The sequence below is a fragment of the Medicago truncatula genome, chromosome 8, assembly GCF_003473485.1.
Source record: "Medicago truncatula cultivar Jemalong A17 chromosome 8, MtrunA17r5.0-ANR, whole genome shotgun sequence".
NCBI lineage: Eukaryota > Viridiplantae > Streptophyta > Magnoliopsida > Fabales > Fabaceae > Medicago > Medicago truncatula.
Window position 1 is genome coordinate 30,346,305 of NC_053049.1, and position 22,261 is coordinate 30,368,565.

The following is a 22,261-nucleotide window of genomic DNA, read 5'->3' on the forward strand; positions in this document are numbered from 1 at the left end:
GATTACAATGAGGAAGTTCCAAGTGCCTCTTTTGCATTTACAGCGGATTTGATGAAATTATGGTGCATAGCATAATTTTGTTGAAGCTCTAAAAAGCGATTTTATTTTTTTATCAAAATTACAATGACATGCTTTGATTTGTCTAATTCACCATCAATCAAAACATGCACTAATTAACTCGAGTAAATTCACAAGATTAAAACGAGGTAAGTATGCTGTTGATTAGGTAAAAGAGCAAATAGTTGGAGTCTGAACTAACCTGCAAATCCCATTTGAAAAATTAGACTACGCATTCAATATTTTTTGTAGTTATTATAGTTTTAGCTTTGTAGATTTTATTTTACTTTTTATGGATTTTTTTCCTTAAAAAAACTTCAACTCCACTTTGACCTATTAGGTTGGTTCATATGTCCAAAAAACTATTAAACCTGAATTGATTAAAGCTTCTTAACTGATTTGGATTTATTTCCCCTCAAACCCAATCAGAATAAACCTTATTACTTATTACTATCTTTTCCAATATATTAATCAAGCACCAATAATTTGCATAATTCAAATGCATACTTCTAAACAAAGTACAGTTAATTTGGATGTGTATTTCTGAAAATATCAGAAGTTTTTTAATAGGAGGATGGGGATAGCAGCATCTTAACTAATAATGTACCTTACTGTCAATAAAAACTAATAATATGTACCTTGATCAATATCTACCATAAGATTATCATTAACAACCAATTATTGATGTTCCTCTAATCGTACCTCAGTTGACACAAACGCTGCAATATGCATGAGCCGTAGTTCGAACCTTGGATTTCCTACTTATTTACGTTAATAGATGAACTTTTAACCACTAGATTATTTAACAAAAAAATTGTTGATAAAATTTTAGTACCATGATGCAACATACTGTAGTTTTTATTCTTCTTTCTTTTCTATAATAAACAAAATTTTAATCAATTAATTAATTTAGTATAAGAGAATCTTAGGTACAAGAGCCATTTGATTTGATTATATTTCCTACAAACTCCAACACAGATTTGAATGTGAGGTGTAGCTATTACACAGCTTGTTATGTTGTTTTTATGCTTATTTCTATATAGATTTGGGTCCACTCTCTCTCTCTCTCTCTCTCTCTCTCTCTCCCACTCTCTCTCTCTCTCTGTTCATTGGCATAAGGGTGTGACAGCATCTACGAAATTAGGAAGGGAAGAAACCAAAGCATATCAAAGAAGGTGTAAGGAAAAAAAGAGAGTGTGTTTTCGTTTTACTAAGTACACCTTTCTGATTTCTGAAAAGCACTACACCTTTTCTGCACCTTCTCACGTGGTTTATATATCCTTTTTTCTAATATTTCATTTTTCATCATCAACTCTTATATATAATACAGTGATATTTTGCTATAAATGAAGACATGAAGATTGAAAATTCTTGTGATAATACAATGGCTTTGGAAACTCTTTCATCATCATGCAATGAGTTTTCAAATTCAAACTTCATTATCTATGACACAATTTCTGCAACTTCATTTAGTAGTAACCTTATTGATACTACAAATGAGTCTAGTTTCTTGGAAAATACAATGAACTATGATCATGAACAAGCACATCATGAAGCAGATGCTGCAATATTTGATCAAAGTAACTGTTCTATGATGAATAGTAGAAAAAGACAATCTATGGAACAAGAAGAAACAATGAATAATCCTCAAGTGGTGCAAAGGAAAAAGAGGAGGAGAAAACCAAGAGTTTGTAAGAACAAAGAAGAAGCTGAGACACAAAGAATCACACATATTACTGTTGAAAGAAACCGTAGAAAACAAATGAATGAACATCTTGCTGTACTTCGTTCACTCATGCCTGAATCCTATGTTCAAAGGGTTTGTTTTCTTTTATATTATCACACTTTTTATTGTACTTCATTTATTGTTGTTAGCATTTTTCACAAATCTCTATTGTGTTATTTCCCTTAATAGCAAAGATGGAGAGATAGATTCTTTTCTAGGTAATGTTGAGCATGACAAAGATGAAGTACTACAATAAAATAGTATTTAACACTTTATGATTATCAATGAGGTGTGGATCCAAAACATGCACAAATATGCTAAGGATAATGTTCTTATCAAGTAAAGAAGCAAACTAAGATTAAATTTTATACAACAAATAAACAAGGTTTTAAATCATAGTCGTGCTCACATCTAGGGTTGCATTATGATCTTTGATTGTCGCAGTTGAAATTATGTTAGCGTAGATTTTTTTTTTTACTAAAGCAATTTTTTTTTTTTTTATAACTATCAATTTGTATTAAATAAGTGAAACTTTTTAAAACAAACATGCATGCTTTAAAAACATGTTCTAAATAGAACTATTAGTTCAATTAATTAACATGAATTTTTTTGTTTTGTTATAGGGTGACCAAGCCTCAATAGTAGGTGGTGCCATAGAGTTTGTGAAGGAGTTAGAGCATCTCTTGCAATCACTTGAAGCTAGAAAGTTACAACTTGTACAACAAGAAGTAACACAAAACAATGAAGACATGGCAATATCAAAACCACCTTTTGCACAATTTTTTGTGTATCCTCAATATACATGGTCCCAAACACCTAACAAATACACATCCAAGACCAAAGCTGCCATAGCTGATATCGAGGTTACATTGATCGAGACTCATGCAAACCTTAGAATTCTCACTAGGACAAGACCAGGACAACTAACTAAATTAGTGGCTGGTTTTCAAAGACTCTTCCTTAGTATCCTACATCTCAATGTCACTACCATACAACCTTTGGTGTTCTACTCTATCAGTGCCAAGGTATGCAATTATATTGATCCTTTATTTGATATGATAGTAATTATATTTCTATCTCTAATTTGGTATCTCTGATTGTACTTCTACTCTACTCCCTCCGATCACCATTATAAGCAAAAATGAACCTTTTAGATTCATTGCTTAATTCATGTATTAGGTCTATAATATAAACCAAATTATAGACCAAACACATACCTAATTTTTTTTTGCTTATAATAGTGACCGGAGAGAGTATCTCTAATTATATTTCAACTCTATCTAGGAGTATACTATAAAATGAATTAATCTCTATTAGAAGAACTCATATTAGCAAGAGAAATTTAGAGAAGAAAAATATGAAATTCACTGCAAATTTTGTCACAAATGAATTAGAGATATATTTTTTCCCATCTCTAATTTTTTTCAGTAATAATATTTTTTAAGTAGTGATGAATAACAGAAACTAGAGACCGAAAACAACAAAATCTCTCTAATTTATATCTAATTTAATTTGATGTTTCTAAATTTTGTTACTTTTTATTGTAATGGAAATGTGAAAAAATATATGAATCTTATTATTTTTTTTAGAAGAATATATGAATCTTATTATTGGACAAAACTATGATGTATAAATTATGAAAATTCAGAGATATATTTAGCTATAGTATATATATGGTGTGCTAAATTATTTATTTATTTATTTATGTATATGAAGGTTGAAGAAGGATTCCAACTTGGATCAGTAGATGGAATTGCAACAGCAGTTCACCATTTACTTGGAAGAATTGAGGAAGAAGCTTCACTAACTTGCTGTTAATGTGAGGGTGCAACTAGCATCTAGAGAGAGAGTGAAAGGAAAATAATATATGCAAATGGCTTGAGTTTTTGGTTTGTTAGTTTGATGTTGAGTTGATGTGTTATTTGTTGATTTTAACTATAGACTATAGTAGCTGTTGGTTGTGCTTTGTTCCTACAAGTATATACAACTTGTTTGGGAATATGGTTTCCATAAATAGTCGAGAAATTAGGGTTGGAACCTAATGGTAAAAAATGCTGACATAGTTTATCTTGTGTGCAGTTTATAGTTGTATTGTCCTCTTCAATGGCCCAGTATGAAGGTCATTTTGTAGTGATAATCATCTATGACATAATTTTCTAATAATATTTTCTGGTTTTTGAATATATCTCTTCTTTTAATGATTGAGAAATGATTTTCTTTTTTAAGCAAAAGAGGCATACAAAAGGTATCCCTATATAGAGGAAAACCCTATAGGGATGTCTTAGATGTGATTTGACAATAGTTGAATATCATAAGAGATATGATTTGATACTGTATTTATAATTAATTGGTAAATAATCCTAACCTTACAAGTTGGGTTTACAAGAATTGTATTAATCGAATTTAAATTGAAGCATGATATCCGAGCTATCAATAATCCGTAACGTCACCTGCTATTGAGCTAACTAAGTCACGTTTCAGGTCTAGTTTAACAGCCCTAGGCGTGTGAATGAGTTAAGAGTCTCACATTTAATAAAATATGACATGTCAGTGTGTTTATAAGTGATGGTTAATCTGCATCATAGAAATCGATTATGTAGTATTGAGTTACAATGAACTCAAATTCTAAAAAACACAACTTATATTATGTGTTTATAAATTAAATTGGTTTTCCATGAAATTAGGTGCTCAACTTAATGGTATTACAACTTATATTGTGTTTATTTAGTTTTACAAGAAAAATGATTTTAAATGAATTGAATTTGGTTTATAAGTAAGTTGATTATCGTAAAGTTGTTTTTTTTTATAAGGCCAGAGCAAAATGATCTGAGACAAAAAGGCTCTCAATTAAGTTGGTATCCTACTCTAATTATTGTCAAATGCTCAACAATTTTATTTAAAAAAAAGGAAAAAAAAATACATAAAACAGGAGGGACATAAACCTAACTCAGTAAAACCACACAAGAGTCTAAGTCGACCTCAACCGGGTGATACAAAAATAAAAACAACACACGAGTGTATCAACCTCTAATTAATCCTAAAACTAATTAAAGGTCTTCAATGCAATGAATGAATTGATCGTTAACATGAAATTGATCACATACCATCAACTCCCTGCAACAACGGCATCAAACATCAACGACTCTTTCGAGTTCACACAACCGCATTTCAATCAAAAGAATGATTGAGATACAACACTGCTGACAAATAGTAGGGAGTGGATTCGACTGCCAATACATAAAATATTTTTACATAAATGTGAGTCGAGCAATAGATCATAAGTTTAGTAATTATTTTTTGAGGCTAAAATTTTAACTATCAACTTTACCTTAAAATTAATTCTAGAGTATAATATTAATCATACTCAATAACACTTAAATATGTATCATATGTATATTATATACTTCAAAAATCATTCTTTCTTCCAAAATTGAATATAGACATGCATAAAGTCTACCTGCCTTGTAGGCAAATTGGAAGCCAATTCTAATTTAATAATATTTTAAACAGATTAATCGGTGACTAATCTCACCTATGGAAGACCAGTCTTATAAAAGTATATATTATAATATCATAGGTAAACCAAAACAAAATTTGCCCATGTTGTTTTGCTGTGGCTACATTAAATATTTTTGTTCTTTTTTGGTTATGGATAGAGATAGTGTAATTTGTAAGACTTGTTATGAATTTTGCAGCTAGATACTATAAGCAAAATTTGTCCTTGCTTAATGAATAGGGGCCACGAGGGTTTACAAACTTTAAAGACAACATTTTGGATTTACATGATGTTACTATCGTTTGTTACCTTTATTACTAACACTAGTTAGAGGGAACATTGATATATAATAAGATAAAGTCATTGTTTTCGTTTTTTGTGAACAAAAACAAACCTATAAACCCGGGTTTAATTAAATTTAAACTTTTCTAATTAATGGAAAGCGATGTAAAATCTCACTATGAATAGTTTTTGACTGATGAGGTTAAAAGATTGTACGTTTTCTAGTCCTAAACTATATGAATGGGAAGAAAAAAAAGTCAAAGTAACTTGGTGTTCCTAGACAAACAAAAGATGACAAAAAACTAGGTATGTATATTGAAAGGGTGTGTCCACATCCACCATCCATGAGCCACTATTACTTTGGTTAAGGTGTTGTAATTTGTTTTTATGAAGTTTTTAAACTCTATGCATAAGATGATAAAAAGACTCTCAAAAGCTTTTATAGATGAATAAAATAACTCTTTCTTTTTTTAAAAAAGAAAAACCATTGTGAGTATCTTTTTGAATAATTTTCAACAAAATAGTGTAAAAAAATGCAATCTACTTTTCTTCAATACATATATTCTTCAACGAGTATTTATAGTCGATCAATGAAAATAATACCATTGTCAAATTTATCCTTATAATAAATTTGTTAAATCTCAAAGTCGACATGACGGGGAGGTTGCTAAAGCATGAGCTCTAGGCCTCCCTCAAAAATCTATCTTTTTGCCCTATATAATTACAAAAATAAATAATGAATGTCGATGATAAATAGGACCTTCAAGAAGAATCTCAGTCTCCTCGTTGCAGGTCCTACATTTCAACAATTGTTTTAGGTCAACAACTGGTTGAAATCAACCCCTCTAATTTTTTGTTGATCTTAATCTTCGGTTCAAAAGTGGCAATGTAATATTGGTAGCGAACTCCCTAGAAACTTGGTCAAAGGAAAACATCAAGTGTTCTCACTCCATCTTAAAATGGTCACCATACCAAACAAAGAGGAAATCAACCTTCAAAATTCATCCTTAACTCTCCTTTTTCAGTCATTCTTGAACTGTTACCTTGGACATCTAACAAAGGCTCCACCAAACAGATTTAGGCAACGACACCTTCATTCTTCGGAAAAACAATCTAGTATTTATGTCTGAAAGATTTAAGTGAGTTTGTGAAAGATGTCATGATCTGACTTAATTGCTTGAAGAAATATCTTTGGCTAGGCCCAAATTGAGGAAAGATTTAACTTGTATTGTAATTTATTACGATGTTCTTATAATATCTACCTTTATTTTATTAGTAAATGATTGATATTATTCACTTTAAACTCACTATAAAGAGAGTCGAGAAGATTTCATTTCGTTCGTGGTTACAAATTGCTATGAGAAAATATGGATGCTTCAAGGATATTTCGATTATCCATACTTTGACCCAATGATCTAGCGTCAAGAATGGAAAGGATTATTTTCTTCAAAAAAGAATGCAAAGGATTATGAGAAATTATTATGAACTATTACCCAACATAGTATCATTCTTACATCCAACCAATTAAAATCAAACACCTCATTAAAATAATAAAAAGAATTAATATCAGAATTTTTTCTCATTATTTTTAATATTTCTCTCTCCTTTTTCCACTTTCTTTAACCGACAAGAACCACCCACCACCATTTATATTTCCATTTCCTTAATTAAAATCATATTTTTTTTTAAGTTAATAACATGTGTCATATTTTTCGCCTTTATTGCAATTTTCTGACTTTCTGTCACTACCCATTCTATACCATATGGGTTGCCCAAAACTTTCTTCATAGACAAACAAGTAGTCTGTTAAATAGACTGAAAACAGTTTATAGTTGCACCGTTCATTTTTAAAAAGTCCATTAAGAATTGTAACATGATTGCGTTTTAAAGCCTTAATCTCTTCCACGAAGTGGCGCGGTTGGTGAGTTAAGAAACATCAAAAGAGTTTAAAGTCGGTGTGGTTCCTAATTCGATTTTTGATAGTCGATACATTAGATAAAAAATTGTCTCATGGTTTAATAAAAGACACAAATTTCTGTTTTTGTCCGGTGTTTTACTACTTGTTTTGTTCAGTCCCATGATCAGATTATAAATCAAACAAAGTACACAAAATACATGTTTAATCCACCGTTTTTTTAGCATATCCAACCCACCCTATATTTCTTCAACTCAAAACTTAATACACACATAAATAAGTCATCCATTTATTTGCTCTCTATTCGTAACACTTCAGCCAATAAGTGCTTATGTAGGAAGCAAAATCATAAACGTGATGCGTCAAAATCTTAACCGGTGCTTACAAAATACTTGCTTTAAGATGGAGTATTATGATTAGAGTAGTTCTTACTTCTTCTAAATAGTTCTTGATTTAATTGCTAACTAAACAACCAACTTTTGAGATTGTTAATATGCATGTATATGTCTTAATTTTAAGCTATAATAACTTGCTCTAGTTGTGAGAAACTATGAGAAACATTGCTTAGTCTTAAGGGACTTGTTATACTCCTTTCGTTTTAAATTGAGTTCGAAATTGTGAAGTCCTTAATTTTTTTGCATTCACGCACTTAAATGCATCAGTGACGATTTAATTGAGAAAGACACTTTACAAATATGCATATTTTATTTTTCTTTTAAAATATAAAATACAGAACTTAAAATATTAACCATCCGATCTTGATAACAAAAATATTTAGGCTAAATTGTCCAAAATAATTTGGAGAAGGGGGGACATAATTATTAATCAAAGTGGTAGTAATAACTATTTTACAAGGTATTAATCAAAGTTTTTAAAGATATTTGAACTTTATCTTTTGAAATTACAAAGTTAAGCTTTCATCACTAATTTGACATGTACATGGGCAAAAATCACTAAAAAACATAATTATTTGCTGAGAGTGGCGTGGTCTAAGTACCCAGAGTCTGTGATATGAAGAAAATCTGTTTTTTTTTTTTTTTTTTTTTTTTTTTTTCTTTTTTACCTAATTAACAAGATTTTATTTTGTTTGGTTTCAACTCAATCAAAACAAGAACGGTCTGAATCATCTGATTAATTAATAACCGAGAAATGTTGTAGACAAGGATCATCTTCCTTAATAGTAGGAAAGACACATATTTCTTTTTACATCTCTGATCTCCCTCCCTCCCTCTCTCTCACACACACTCAAAGGATAGAGGATCCAATTCCTAATGTTTTTCATATGCAAGTTTTGTCACATACACCATATATTTATTCGATTTTCGAGTTTTATATTGTTTTTTTCTTTCTTCTCGAATGATTGATCTCCCACCTCTGGTGTCATGTCTACACTTAATAGTGTACAATATTGAGATAGGATGTCGAATATTGTATGTCCAATTAATAAATGTGAAGTTTTTAATTCAAAAATGAATTCTTACAGTTAAGATATGTATCTGCATTCACGCACGCACTGAAGCATTGGTGAATGGTGAGAGTTAAATTTGATAGGACACTTTTCAAAAATGCAAATTTTAATTTTCTTTTTAAAATCTAAATTACCAAACTTATTATCTAAACCGCCCAACTATCAACTATATCTTGAATAAATGAATTCAAGATATCCTTCCTGCAAAGAATCTTGATCCCATTAATTCAGGGATCCAAATTGCATAAATAACATATACATATTTAAAAGAAAAATACAGATAAGAAAAAAATAGCCCCCCCTGCAAAGGTAATATACAAAAACAAAGATTAGTAACATAAATTTATGCAATCTTCACACAAAAAATTGGTCTGTCTCTCTTCTTAATATATCATCAAAAGATAAAAACAAACACATAAATAAAATTCTCAAACAGGCAAAATTCCTTGCCTTTTTCCTCTATCAATTTTACCAAGTGAAAATCTTCCATTAGAAAACGATCTCTTCATTGCAATTGGACTCATAACACAATGCAACACTCTTCTTTTGTACCTTGATTTACTACTTTCTCCTTGTGATATCTTTGATGAACTAACATCCATTGAACATCCTTCTTCACAAGAATCATCTTCATCTTCATTCATATTCAACACATCACCAATTGAAAAACCATTTTGAAATGAATGATCCATAGACACTGACCTTCCGATCGATTCACAAACTTCGTCTCTAATTTCGATTATTCTTTCTCTTCCTTGCAAATTACACAAATCACTAAAAGCGCGCAATGATGGCGCCTTCGACTCAACTCTACTATGTTGCATCATTGCTTCTTCCACAACTATTTGTTGCTCTTCTAAAAAAGTTTCATTTCTTGAAGGAAGTTCTATAATTGTAACCGGAACTTGAACATGATGTGTTGAAGCATTCGAAGTGAATACGCTAGAACGACATAGAGGACAACTAGAGTTAGATTTAAGCCATGTATCAATACAAGGAAGATGAAAAACATGGTTACACATTGGTAAAAGTCTAACACTTTCATCATCTTGAAACTCACTTAGACAAACTGAACAATCTGTGACAGTAGTACTAAAAAAAGCATCTCCTTTTTTGTAGCTAAAAACTGCAATGGATTTTATTTGAGCATCATCTAAACCAAAGGTTGAAACTTGACAATTTTCGCGGCGATTTTCTTGGATTTCATCAACTGGGTCATTGGTGTTTCTTCTTGAAGATTCTCTGTGACCACAATATTTGGATATTAGAGTGTAATAAGTTAGTAGTAAAAAAGCAGTGGCTAAAACTCCCAAAATTGCAATAACAAGAGGAGAAAAATATGGTTTTGAATCATCATCAGGGTATTGAAAAGGTGGTGGTGGTGGAGGAGTGTAAACTATGTAGCACCATTGCGGACAATACACGCTACAAAATCCTTGAGAACAATCTTTGCTGTTTATATAAGGAATCCATGTTGTTGGATAATCGGGACGCGACATGGAGACACTCAACACCAAGATTTAAAACTACAATCGAGTTGTGATTCTTGATATTGCAGAGAATCGAAGTTATATACAGACGATGTGACTTAGTCGCGACACGACATAGAAATGTAAAAATTTGATGTCGCGGCCCAGATCGCAGTTGTGAACTCTATAGAAACCTTGCTAAATACTATTCCATGAACAATCTTTTTTAGGTAGTGGAAAATGAAAAGAAGCTCTTACAAATAAAGCAAGAAGTTGTAAACAAGCTTCTTCAATAAGAAAATATACTCAAAGCTTATATATTACATTATTGTCAAAACAATGATTGGAAGGATAGGTTAAAGATAAAGGGAAATGGTGTTGTACATTATATGTGGTAGAGAAAGGATAAAGAATAGAAGGCACAGAAAAACTTGGTAGAGGACAAGTTTGTTTGAAAGGGGAAGAGAAAACGTGAGAAAGGGGTAAGAAGCTTATATTGAAAGCAAGGCAAAGACAAGGAAAATGGGATCTCTTAACTTTTCTTTTCCATATTAGTACTTTTTCTTTTTCTGTTCAAAGCTTTTTCTATTCACTAGTAGTTCATCTTTCTTGGTTATGTTTGTTGACTAATAAAGGAGGTGTGTGCTTGTGTACTTTGTTGTTGGTTGGGAAATTTATTAAAATGATCAATGATTTTTAATTCTGTTATGTCCTTTTACAATTTTCTCTCTCTTAATCTTCCGATTCGCAAGAAAAATAACTAAACAATTTGAAATTCGGCTAAAAAAATAAAATTTGATCAATGATTATTTCGTTTGAGAAGTTGATGATTGTTTCAGTCAGAATTAAATATTGGATAATCTTTGATCGATTAGACCTTAATTAAAAGTTATTAATTGTTTAAGTGCAGCAACTTGTTTATTTCCTACCATACAATTAAATTGCTTTGAGTTCACGACATGTAACTTGTAAAATAAAATACTTATAAATCAAGAATTTCATTAATTACTTGAATTGCTATTTGTGGAGCTGATTTTGCCGTCAAGTTAGTTGTACCTGACATGGTAAGAAGTTGAGTTATTCTAGAAATTTTTATTACTTTTTGAATTAAATGCATCATTTGGCCTAGGCTTGTATGCATAAATTAAACAAAGTTTTTAAATACCAGAGAATGTGATCATGACTTGTGCCACGTAGTATCACAATGTTCATTGAATTATTATTATTTTTTGCATAAATTAACTTGGAATCTATTTGTTGGGACACTTGAACTTTTTCTATGAGTGGTAAAATATGGTTATGGTGCTTTGGTGTCACTTTCTCTTTTGTGTTACTATTCTATTCTACTTTGCATATATTCTCCCCATTATCCCAACAATTGTTATCTTTCTCTTCCCGAACTTAAGGCAAGTCTAGGACTAACTTCTGCGTAAAGAAATATTCCAATGTTAAGCTATAATAAAAGTGTTAGTCCACATGACATTTTGAGAGCACAATCATGACTAAATAAAGGTTAAGTGAATAATAAACAGTTATATTATTTCAATAACTTATGCTACAACAACTTAAATCTTTAACATAGTTCAAATATATAATAAATTAATATTATGTCAAGTAAATAGTTAATTGATAAATCAAATGTCAAAATTTCTTAACAATTAACATAACTTTTAATCACGCATACGAACGTGATTAATAACAATTTTTAAGTGATCAAACTACGTTTAATAGATAGTTTGAACATCTAAAAATATTATATGTTTAACCACGTATAAATCTACGGTTAATGAAGTTAATTAGTGGTAAATGAATTTCAAATCCTAGTATATCCGTTGATTAAATATCATATCCATTAATTAAATTTTGGTAAATAAGATTTAGTTGTGATAATTGTAAATGAGAAAAAATGTTTTTTTTTTTCGAAAAAATAATTTATGTAGTTATTAATTTAAAGATCATTTTCGAGTGTACCATAATAATGTTCCTTAATGGTATAACCAATAAAGTAGTTCAAGTCCGCTTTCAAATAGTTAAAATTTCACTAAGAAACCACTTGGATTATTGACGTATCATTCATGAAGTCCCTATACCCTCTATCACCACTCATTTAGATTAATCTCTACCAATCAATTGAGAATATATTGCATCTTATAATGACCTTAGTACCCCGGTTTGGTATTATAAATTGGGTTGAAACTCTATATTTTCATCAAGCAAAGAGTGGTATTTTTTTAAAAAAAACATTGCATATTTGTTTCGTTTCTAGCTCTGATCTATTCAAATTTTACTACCATTTACAAATTGATGTGAAAGTTGTCTAAATTTTGTTGGAGAAACATCATTCATTGTGAACAAACCAAAACAATGTATGTGTGTTTAATTTTGTAAGACTTACGGTTAATTACTAAACCATCAAATTGATTCCTGTTTTTGTAAGTCATTCTCAAATTAGCCACCAACTTTATTAGTTTCTTCGTCATATAACAAAAATATTTGGACATGATTTAAAAGATAAGATAACATAAGAGAGATAAACATAAATTCATCGTAATTTTCCCACTTTAAAGTCATTGAATCTCAATCCACGATATATTTTTCTTCTTGCTGATGTGTCTTTAATCCAAGAAGCCACGCCATTACCATATAGTTAGGTATGATATTTAAGACTCCACTTGGCATTGTTAGTGGGTCTAGGCAATTCCATGTCCTATATGGTCCTTGTAACAAGGGACATGGCTACATATTTCAGTTAAATGAACTGTGGGTCTAGCCATCTTGTAGTAACTACAAAATAATGTGAACTTGTCTTGTTTTATTTCCTTTCCTTTAATACACTTCCATTTTCAACTCTTTATCAGCCACATATCACTTTCAAATGGTTTGGATCAAATTGAACTTGCTTCTACAAACACACCAACACTTGCATAGTTGCTTTGAATGGATAAACGACGAATACTATGTTTTGTAAGAAGCATAATATTTGATATGAATTAGTGGAAATTATACAAGTTTGACAAGCTTTTGCTCTATCTAGTATTTGCATCTCTACTTTAAGATTGTGTAAGTTTGAACCCATTTGGGGTTGGTCTATTGATTGCTTTGAGATTTTGGAGTATGCTCCTATCAAGTTCACAGGTTCGATTATCTCTTGTGTCAATTTTGGTGGACAAGTCCATAGGCTTAGAAAGGACCCCCTCGCAAGTGGACAGTAGAATTGGTCCCCTCAGATTAGTCGGTTATTAGATCGGATATCGGATATTAAAAAAAAATATTGTGTAAGTTTGTACTTGGTTGCTAACCTATGAGATTAAGAAGCACTAGTAATAATAAAATATCGGACTAATTTTCTCCAGCATTAACCTCATGCACCGTTTAGACGAATCCAACTAAAATTTCTCCTACATATTTAAGATACTCTTTTTTTTGTTAGAAAATACTCTCTCCAGATTATATTTATAAGAGAAATTTTTGTCAACAAAAATTAATATATCTGATTAAGAAATTGAATAGATTTATTTTTGTTGACTCAAATGTCTCTTATAAATTGGATCGAAGGGAGTATATAATATGAAAAATAATAAGAATGTTTAGTCACATAGACAAGAGGTCATGTTACCAAAAAAAAATATGGACGAGAGGCCGCACATTTAATTAATACTTTGAATGTTGTATCAACAAGGGCCATGTTAATATGTATCCTTAAAGGATCATGTTAAAGATTCTACAAATATTAATTATTTATTGAAAAAAAATTATTATCAAAATTTTAAGGAAAAAATTTACAAAATTTTCAGTCCATAATTTTCATCTTTGTATATTAACACGTGTCGTTGGAGCACATGTAGGGCACATGTTTCCTATGAGTAGCTTAAATAGATTGAATAAAATGTTATGAGATGGAGGTCCTGAGTTTTAACTGAAGGAAATAAGTAAATATTAATTTAACAATATTAACTACATCTCTCCTCTATGATAAATTGAGAGAAATAATATTTGTACAACTATTTTGTGATAACTTTGAATATTTTTATTCTCTCTTTATTGTTTTTTCAAGAGATAATATCTGTATAATCATTTTGCGACAATTTTCTCTTTCATACTCACATTATGTTTTTATTATCTTTCTTCATTTTTTTTTCTCTCTCTCTCTCTCATTTTTGACCAATAAAAAGAGAGGAAAAAAAAATTGTCACCAAAATTGTCTCAAATAATTGATCAAATATCACTACTCTTTTTTCAATAAGAATAGTAAAAATGAATGTTGTAACAGTATAAATATATTTTTTTAAGAGGCTTCTACAAATATCATTAATCAAAATTAATAACTATGTGTGTTGTAATGCGTTGCCTGTTGCCTCATATACTAAACATTTCACTACTAGTTTTTATGCTATATTTTTTTTTATCTTATTAACGAGTGTTATCAAAACACTCTTTAAACATTTTAAAATAAACGATTATTATTTAAAAAAATTAAATATTTTAATTTTTATTACGCCAAATATAACCACTTACAATCTTTAAAGAGTTTATGGAAACACTCGTTAACAATTTTCTATTTTTTAACACTTGCATCATAGTTGTGTTCGGCCATAAACTAGATGTAGCAAAATAATATCTCATGTCACCTACAATTTTCCTAGAGTATATATACAATAACCCTATGCCTTCTTGTATCCTGCTATACAGAAAATGGGGTCTCTAACTCAAACACAAAGGAGTACATGCAGTCACACAACTCAACTTTGTTTTGAATTCAAAACCAAAACTAAAATTGTTTGTTTTCCTCCCAAGTAACATGAATCTCATTGTAAATACAAACACTCTTGGAAGTGAAAACAATTGATTAAACTTTTTTTTTTTTTTTGAAAGATCAATTGATTAAACTTTTGAAGCATAAAAAATTTGTTAAATAGATTTTTCATCATATAAAAAATCATCATATACAATTGGTTAAGTTTTAGAAGTATACAAATTGTACCACAATATATAAACTAGGCATGACAACAAAACTCATACCCGCAGGTACCTATCCGAACCAAACTTAATTTGACGGGTTTTCTCCGTTTTGACTGGGTTTGGGTATGTGTTTGAGTTTTTCCCGATTTCAAAACACAGGTACGGGACAGGTAACAGAGATACAGGTACCCACCCCGAACCCATACCCAAACTCGCTCTACATATATAAAATCAATTTATTACCCCTTTTTGTATAAATAGAAATCTAAACTCTAAATCATTTTACTTAAACAGTCTGAGTTTCAGTATTTCAGATGACACTCACTTATCATAGTTCACTCCTTTCTCCTTCAAAATCTCACAATCTCGGCCCCTACTCTCCATCACTATATCCATTGATCGTCATCATCTCTTTGTTGGATAATTTATTTCAACATTGCGCTCATGGTTGAAAAATATTTTTACTTTTATAAACAAAAAATTATCCACTACAGGAATAGGGATGAGGCGGGGATACCCAAACCCATCGGGAATCAATTATGGGTAACAGCCCAATTAATTTATAGGGTAGTAATTACGCTTTATATCAACATTGATGTAATATCTATCCACACAACTGCTCAAGGTTCTTTGGAAGACATGTGAAGAAATTAACTAAGATGCTACAAAAGCATCAAGACACACGTGGATTCTTTCTTCAAAATTAGTCCAACACAAAAACTACATTGTTCATTATCATCGCTGTCTAGCATTTTTCCTTTATTCTCTAGTCTCTACTATATCTCTATTTACCAATGTGCAAGACATTCCTTGTTTAAAAGTTTTGCCTTAAGTAATTAAACTAAGTATATATAAAAATTTAAAATCCCAATTCTTGATTAAGTTATTATATTACTTCCTATAGAACCTTTCATGGTATATATATCTTAGATAAGAAACAAATTTATTTGGGTTAAATTTACAAAAACTCAAACCCTCTTTCTTTATTATTCACCAAAATGGCATTGAGCAACAATGTGATAGGAATCATAAACTTCATTGCAGTTCTCCTCTCAATCCCAATAATTGGTGCTGGAATTTGGCTATCAACTTTACAAGCAGAATCATGTGTCAAAATCCTACAATGGCCAGTGATCATTTTAGGGATACTAATTTTAATTGTTGGTATGGTTGGTTTCATTGGAGCCTTTTGGAGAATCCCAATGCTTCTCATATTCTACCTTATTGCTATGATTGTGCTCATTGTATTGTTGGGTTCTTTGGTGATTTTTGTGTATTCAGTTACACTTAGAGGTCATGGGAATATTGAACCTAATAGGTCATATTTAGAATATCGAGTGGATGATTTTTCATTTTGGCTTCGTAGAAGGGTTAGAAGTTCACATAAATGGGATGGAATAAAGAGTTGTCTTAGTTCATCAAATATGTGTGCTGAGTTGAATCAAAGTTATAGAATTGCTCAAGATTTCTTTAATGCTCACCTATCACCTTTGCAGGTAAATCCATCCACTAATCCATTACTTGATTTGTTTTCACCTAATTAACCTAATTCAATCCAATAGTGTAACATTCTTGTTGGTTCATGATTACAATTATGATTTTGAATCAGAGTGGTAGTTGCTTTGTGATTACAATTATGATTAATTAGTGTCAGGTCTGTTTGTCCACTTTTTCTACTGCAGTAATCTATGTATATATTTTTCTACGTTTCTTTGTTTACAATATGCTTCATACTTGAACATTTTTTGCTTCATACTTGAACATTTTTTTAGCTATGCTTCATACTTAAACATTTTTAATAAGCTATATTAATCTATTAAATAAAATCAATCAACTGAACACAAAAACATATCATGAACTAATATACATTATCATGACTTTTTTGTCCCGATGATTTTGGTAAACCATGATTTCAAAATCTCTTAAATCAAATTATTACAACCGCAATTGCATAGTATGATTGTATACATTACTTTAGGCTTTAAGCCCGTTTGAATTGGTTTGCAGGGCCGTTTCAATAAAATTGAGAGTCGTTTCAATAAAGTTGAAGGCTCGGCTCTAATATTAAAAATAGTCCCTAATAAAAAAATGATAATTTAAACAATTATAAATTAACAATAAGAATTATTTTGATTTTAATTTGTTTTGTTTAATTTTTTTTGTTGATAGATGTGTAGGTTTGGCCTAACTTGTCCCGTTACTTTTTATTTTTGTCAAATAATAAATGTTTGATTTGAACATACATAACAAAAGAAAATATTATCCTACATCCTAAAAATTATACTCATACCCCTACAAATAATTTAGGCCCCATAAATTGGAGGTTCGACTCCGTAGAGCTCTTTGCGCATGCCGAAGAACGGCCCTGTTGGTTTGTTTGAGTTTATCTAATATAAAAGCACTTGTGATACTCTTTGAAAAAGCTTATCGAAACAACTTATCACATTTAATTACTTATTTTATCTTTTATTATATAAATAATTTATAAATCAATGTTTTTGCTATAAGCGTTTAATTAAGTTGTATATCTAAACATGAAAAATTAATTATTAAAAAACCATATCTATTTTGTACTTCTTTAAACTTTCAAAACTGCCCTCTGACCTTTCTTCAATTTTCTTTTCTTTCTTCAATTTATATGAGAAATGATATTCGTACAATCATTTTTGGACAACTCTCTGTATCTCATATTCTCATTGTATTCTTGTTCTTTCTCTTCTTCTCTATTGTTTTTACCAAAGAGAGGGAAATTTTTTTGTCACAAAAGTTGTTTAAAATTGACAAATATCATTCCTCATTTATATTCTCATACGTGTAGCTAGTCGACTTCTCAAGAAAGTATGGTTTTCGATTGCAATTGTTTTACTTTCACAACTTACAAGATACATTCCCTTTTCTATGACATTTCTTGCTTATTAAGTAAATTATTCTTTAAACAACCACTAATTATTAATTAATCCTAAGAACTCAGATATATTGTATCAATACAAAAAGTTCACCCTATATTCTCCACCCCATATGTTAGTACATATTCTTTTCCCCAAAATATATTATTCATCTTTAACCCTTTATTCCCTTTCCTTTTTTTTTTTTTTTAACTTCTTTTGTACTTTCATATCTCATGCAGTCAGGTTGTTGCAAACCACCAACAAAATGTGGTTACACATTTGTGAACCCAACATATTGGATTAGCCCAATTAACACAAATGAAGACATGGATTGCATGAAATGGAGCAATGAACAAACACAACTTTGCTATAATTGTGACTCATGCAAAGCTGGTTTGTTAGCAACTATTAGGATAGAATGGAGGAAAGCCAATGTGATATTAATAGTTACATTGATTGGTTTAATTCTTGTTTATTTGTTTGGGTGTTTTGCTTTTAGGAATGCCAAAACTGAGGAGCTATTTCGCAAATACAAGCAAGGCTACACTTGAAATTATAAGTTGGATTTGTTTTTTATATGTGAAATTCTAGGAGATTAGATTATGAACATGGGTCGTTTTGCTTTGTCTTAATTATTAAAATTTGTAGTGAAGAAAATACATGAAGTTATGTACAATGTGTGGATTTGTCCCATGTTGTTAGATTCTTGTGAATCCATCCACGGAAGAACTCCCATGCAGAGAGAGAGAGAGAGAGAGAGAGAGAGAGAATATATTTGAAGTAAAATTATATTATGACAGATTGCATAAGTTTGTGGTTACAATTGAATTTGTCTTGAATTGAATATATACACATTTGTCCCAGGTACACGACCCCAACTATAGCGAGTCCCAAACATGTGCAATCTCTTTAATTCCTATTTTTCTAAGTAGGGTTTGGTAAATGTTTTTTTGGTTATAAACACAAAAGCAACTCTGCCACTAGACATCACATTGTAATGAGCTAGGGGTTCTTCTCAGTCTTTGTAGATATTCTAAATATATTAACCTCTTTCATAAAAATAAAAAAAATACATACTCCCTCCATTTCTAAATATAAGCAAATTTTACTTTTAGGGTCTGTTTGGGAAACTAAAAAAAAGAGCTTTTAGCTTATAGCTTATAAGCTCGTTTGACAAAAAAAGCTCTGTTTGGTAACACTTTTTCACCATGAGCTTATAGCTTATTTCACGAGCTTATAAGCTATTTTTCAGAAGTTATTCCAAGTAGCGTTTGAGCTTATAGCTTATAGCTTCTCACTTTTTCTTCCAATTTTACCCTTATTATTTCATTTAAATTGTATTTTTATCCATTATAATTTTTATAATAAGCTACGTAATAAAGACTACTATCCCTTTATTCCAATTTTTGTATATATATCAGCTGACCTTTTTTTTTTTTTTGAAAAAATATATACCTTCGTTTTTTTTTTACGAAACAAAATACTATTATTCTATTAGTGTTACTTTTTATTTTTATTTTTTTGAGGTAAGTGTTATTTTCTTTATTCTCTGTTATTAATATTACTCTATTAGTGCTACCTTTTTTTTTGTTTTTGATGTAAATGTTATTTTCTTTATAAAGTAGAAACACTTAAATAATAATAAATATAAGATAAAATTTTAGTGAATAAAATAAAATTTAATTTATAATACATAGGATATATTAAATTAATAAATTTAAAGTATTTTTTTAAAGAAAAATTAGTTTACAAAATTACAAATACTTAAATTAATGATATAATTTTTATTATGAATTAACAATACCCTTTATGTCATTTTACATTTATCAGCTAGTTGAACCGCTATTTTTACCAAACACTTTAGTTAGCTTATCAGCTAAAAGCTACCAACTAGCTTATAAGCTAAAAGCTATCAGCTAACTTATCAGTTATCCGCTATTTTTACCAAACAGAGCCTTAATGTTCATTCAATTAATGATGTATGTGGTCCATATTATAAACCACATACATCATTAATTGAATGACCCTAAAAAGTAAAATTTGCTTATATTTAGAAACAGATGGAGTAACACCCACCACCCAATGATTTCCGGCCAGACTAAGATTTTATTGGCTAACATTAATTTCAAGACAATTTCTTGATAAAATCTAAGGGTGATTATTCTGCCATGTCATTATTGAATCTTTCTTGATAAAATATTTCTTGATATATAGCATTGCTGGTACATGAATGGGCACAAATAGAATGTTCTTAACTTTAGCATTCATTTTTTCAACGTTTCCTTTTATGTCTATTATTATAATATTTTCGCCATGGTTTTGCATGTTCTAACTGGAGTTACATTTTGATATATAAGTAAGGTTGTCAAATTCTCATCGAAGGAGGGTCCTAATCTAAATAAGCTGGGGGAAATTGTGAAATCAGGCCTTATTAAGAATGATATCAACAAGCCTAATTGTGAATGTATTTATGTATTGAAAACTTCTATTCCAAAGAACGCTTCTGCGCTTATAGTCTAACAAGAATGGGTGTGTTCTTGTTTATGATAATGAGAGGTTTAGAACGATAATTAACCAGTGTTTGAAAGCCGACAATAGTCAATTACCACCAAAGACATTTTTATCAGTTTGAGGTGTCAATGAGCAAACACTTTGTTTTAAAGAGCAATTTTCTTAATTAAGAGTGTACGAACCCCCCTAAAGTCGGGTCGCAATCGTGGCCCATGGGAATTTGAGAAGAGTTTGTGACAAGGAAAAAGAGGTTCATTCAAGAAAGGAAAATTGTTGTTCACACTTGAAACAAGGCTAGAAAATACCAATAAATGATCTAAATGTTCATCGGTAGTTAAAATTCGAAGGAATTAACTGGCGGTTGTTAACTACCGCGGAGTCCATTGATAGTTAACTGTCGATGCGATTTCAACTACAAATTCCAAGTAGAACCAACATTACTCTCTCACCCATTATCACTCTCAACTCAAAATCTATCAAAATCACACAATCTCATTTTTTCGAAATTCATCCAAATTTATTCAACAAAATCACAAGTAAGTAATAATAGTGTTATTAACATACATATTAGTTGTTATAATTATTTTTTTATATATAATTTTAGTTTTAGGTTGATTATTATTATTATTATTATTATGTAAAAAAATGAATCAAATGTTTACAAGTAAGATATTATGATTCATTTTTAGAGTAGATTTAAGTTGATTAAGTATGTTTGCATGTTTATATTGTAGTTATGAGTTTTAGGGTTTATGTATAATTTGCACTCTAAGTGTTTGATGAAATGTTAGAATGAGTTTTTCATTGAAGTTTAATTTCTTATGGTGTAGATCTGAAACAATGGACAATTTGTTCAAAGATTGATTAAGTACGTTTCAACGATGGAAATCCTCATTTGTTCAAGGTCCGGGTAGATGTCACACTAAAGGATCTGAAAGATCAACTGAACGAAATCAATCAAGGACTCAACCTCAGAGACACAAGGAGGTTGGAGGACCTTCAGTATGCACATCACAGTTATTTGCAGACCGAAAAATAATGCTAACAGACGATGACTGTGTTAGGAACATGTTCTCCAGATATCGTCAGGAACGCATGTTCCCAAGGATTGAGATGGAATCTACGTTGCTGAGATCGCTGAAGATATTCTTTAAGAGTTTGATTCTGTCACAAGATTATGTTTAGGTAGCATCATTATTATGTAGTGTCTTTATTTTGTTGGAATTTAAGTTCAATTCTTGTTAGTTTGCGGAAGATGTTGGTATTGAAATGTCTTATACTGAATGTAAAGATTTGCAAGCCAATTTAAAAAGTCAAAAGAATGGATAAAACATATGTTGTATTCTACCTAACGGTTGTACCAATTTTTTCATCAGATTCCTTCGTATATGATGAGTGGGACATAAGGGAATGCACCTCTAAGATGTTTTGTACTTGATCATAATCCTCTGTCAATTGAAACTTGTCAGTTGGCAGGTCAGTAAGATTAA

At 30.3% G+C, this 22,261-nt stretch overlaps 3 protein-coding genes across 3 annotated transcripts; 2 read left to right on the plus strand and 1 right to left on the minus strand.

The window, feature by feature from the left end:
* The first annotated feature begins 1,134 nt into the window (after positions 1-1,134).
* LOC11425239 (transcription factor bHLH94) lies at positions 1,135-3,966 on the plus strand. The gene is made up of 3 exons (XM_003628743.4): positions 1,135-1,876; positions 2,407-2,808; positions 3,500-3,966. The coding sequence occupies exons 1-3, from the start codon at positions 1,412-1,414 to the stop codon at positions 3,599-3,601; spliced, it is 969 nt and encodes a 322-aa protein (XP_003628791.2). The 5' UTR covers positions 1,135-1,411; the 3' UTR covers positions 3,602-3,966.
* A 5,182-nt stretch (positions 3,967-9,148) lies between these two features.
* LOC11419509 (putative RING-H2 finger protein ATL53) lies at positions 9,149-11,058 on the minus strand. The gene has a single exon (XM_003628744.4). The coding sequence runs from the start codon at positions 10,441-10,443 to the stop codon at positions 9,373-9,375; it is 1,071 nt and encodes a 356-aa protein (XP_003628792.1). The 5' UTR covers positions 10,444-11,058; the 3' UTR covers positions 9,149-9,372.
* A 5,217-nt stretch (positions 11,059-16,275) lies between these two features.
* LOC11444260 (protein TORNADO 2) lies at positions 16,276-18,981 on the plus strand. The gene is made up of 2 exons (XM_003628745.4): positions 16,276-16,868; positions 18,500-18,981. The coding sequence occupies exons 1-2, from the start codon at positions 16,371-16,373 to the stop codon at positions 18,809-18,811; spliced, it is 810 nt and encodes a 269-aa protein (XP_003628793.2). The 5' UTR covers positions 16,276-16,370; the 3' UTR covers positions 18,812-18,981.
* Positions 18,982-22,261: the final 3,280 nt, after the last annotated feature.

Excerpts from the sequence above, each read along its gene's own strand:
- LOC11425239 (XM_003628743.4), top strand. The coding sequence starts at position 1,412 with ATGAAGATTGAAAATTCTTGTGATAATACAATGGCTTTGGAAACTCTT. Across the intron at positions 1,877-2,406 it reads CTGAATCCTATGTTCAAAGG|GGTGACCAAGCCTCAATAGT; the intron begins GTTTGTTTTCTT and ends GTTTTGTTATAG. Across the intron at positions 2,809-3,499 it reads TCTACTCTATCAGTGCCAAG|GTTGAAGAAGGATTCCAACT; the intron begins GTATGCAATTAT and ends ATGTATATGAAG.
- LOC11419509 (XM_003628744.4), bottom strand. The coding sequence starts at position 10,443 with ATGTCGCGTCCCGATTATCCAACAACATGGATTCCTTATATAAACAGC.
- LOC11444260 (XM_003628745.4), top strand. The coding sequence starts at position 16,371 with ATGGCATTGAGCAACAATGTGATAGGAATCATAAACTTCATTGCAGTT. Across the intron at positions 16,869-18,499 it reads CTCACCTATCACCTTTGCAG|TCAGGTTGTTGCAAACCACC; the intron begins GTAAATCCATCC and ends TATCTCATGCAG.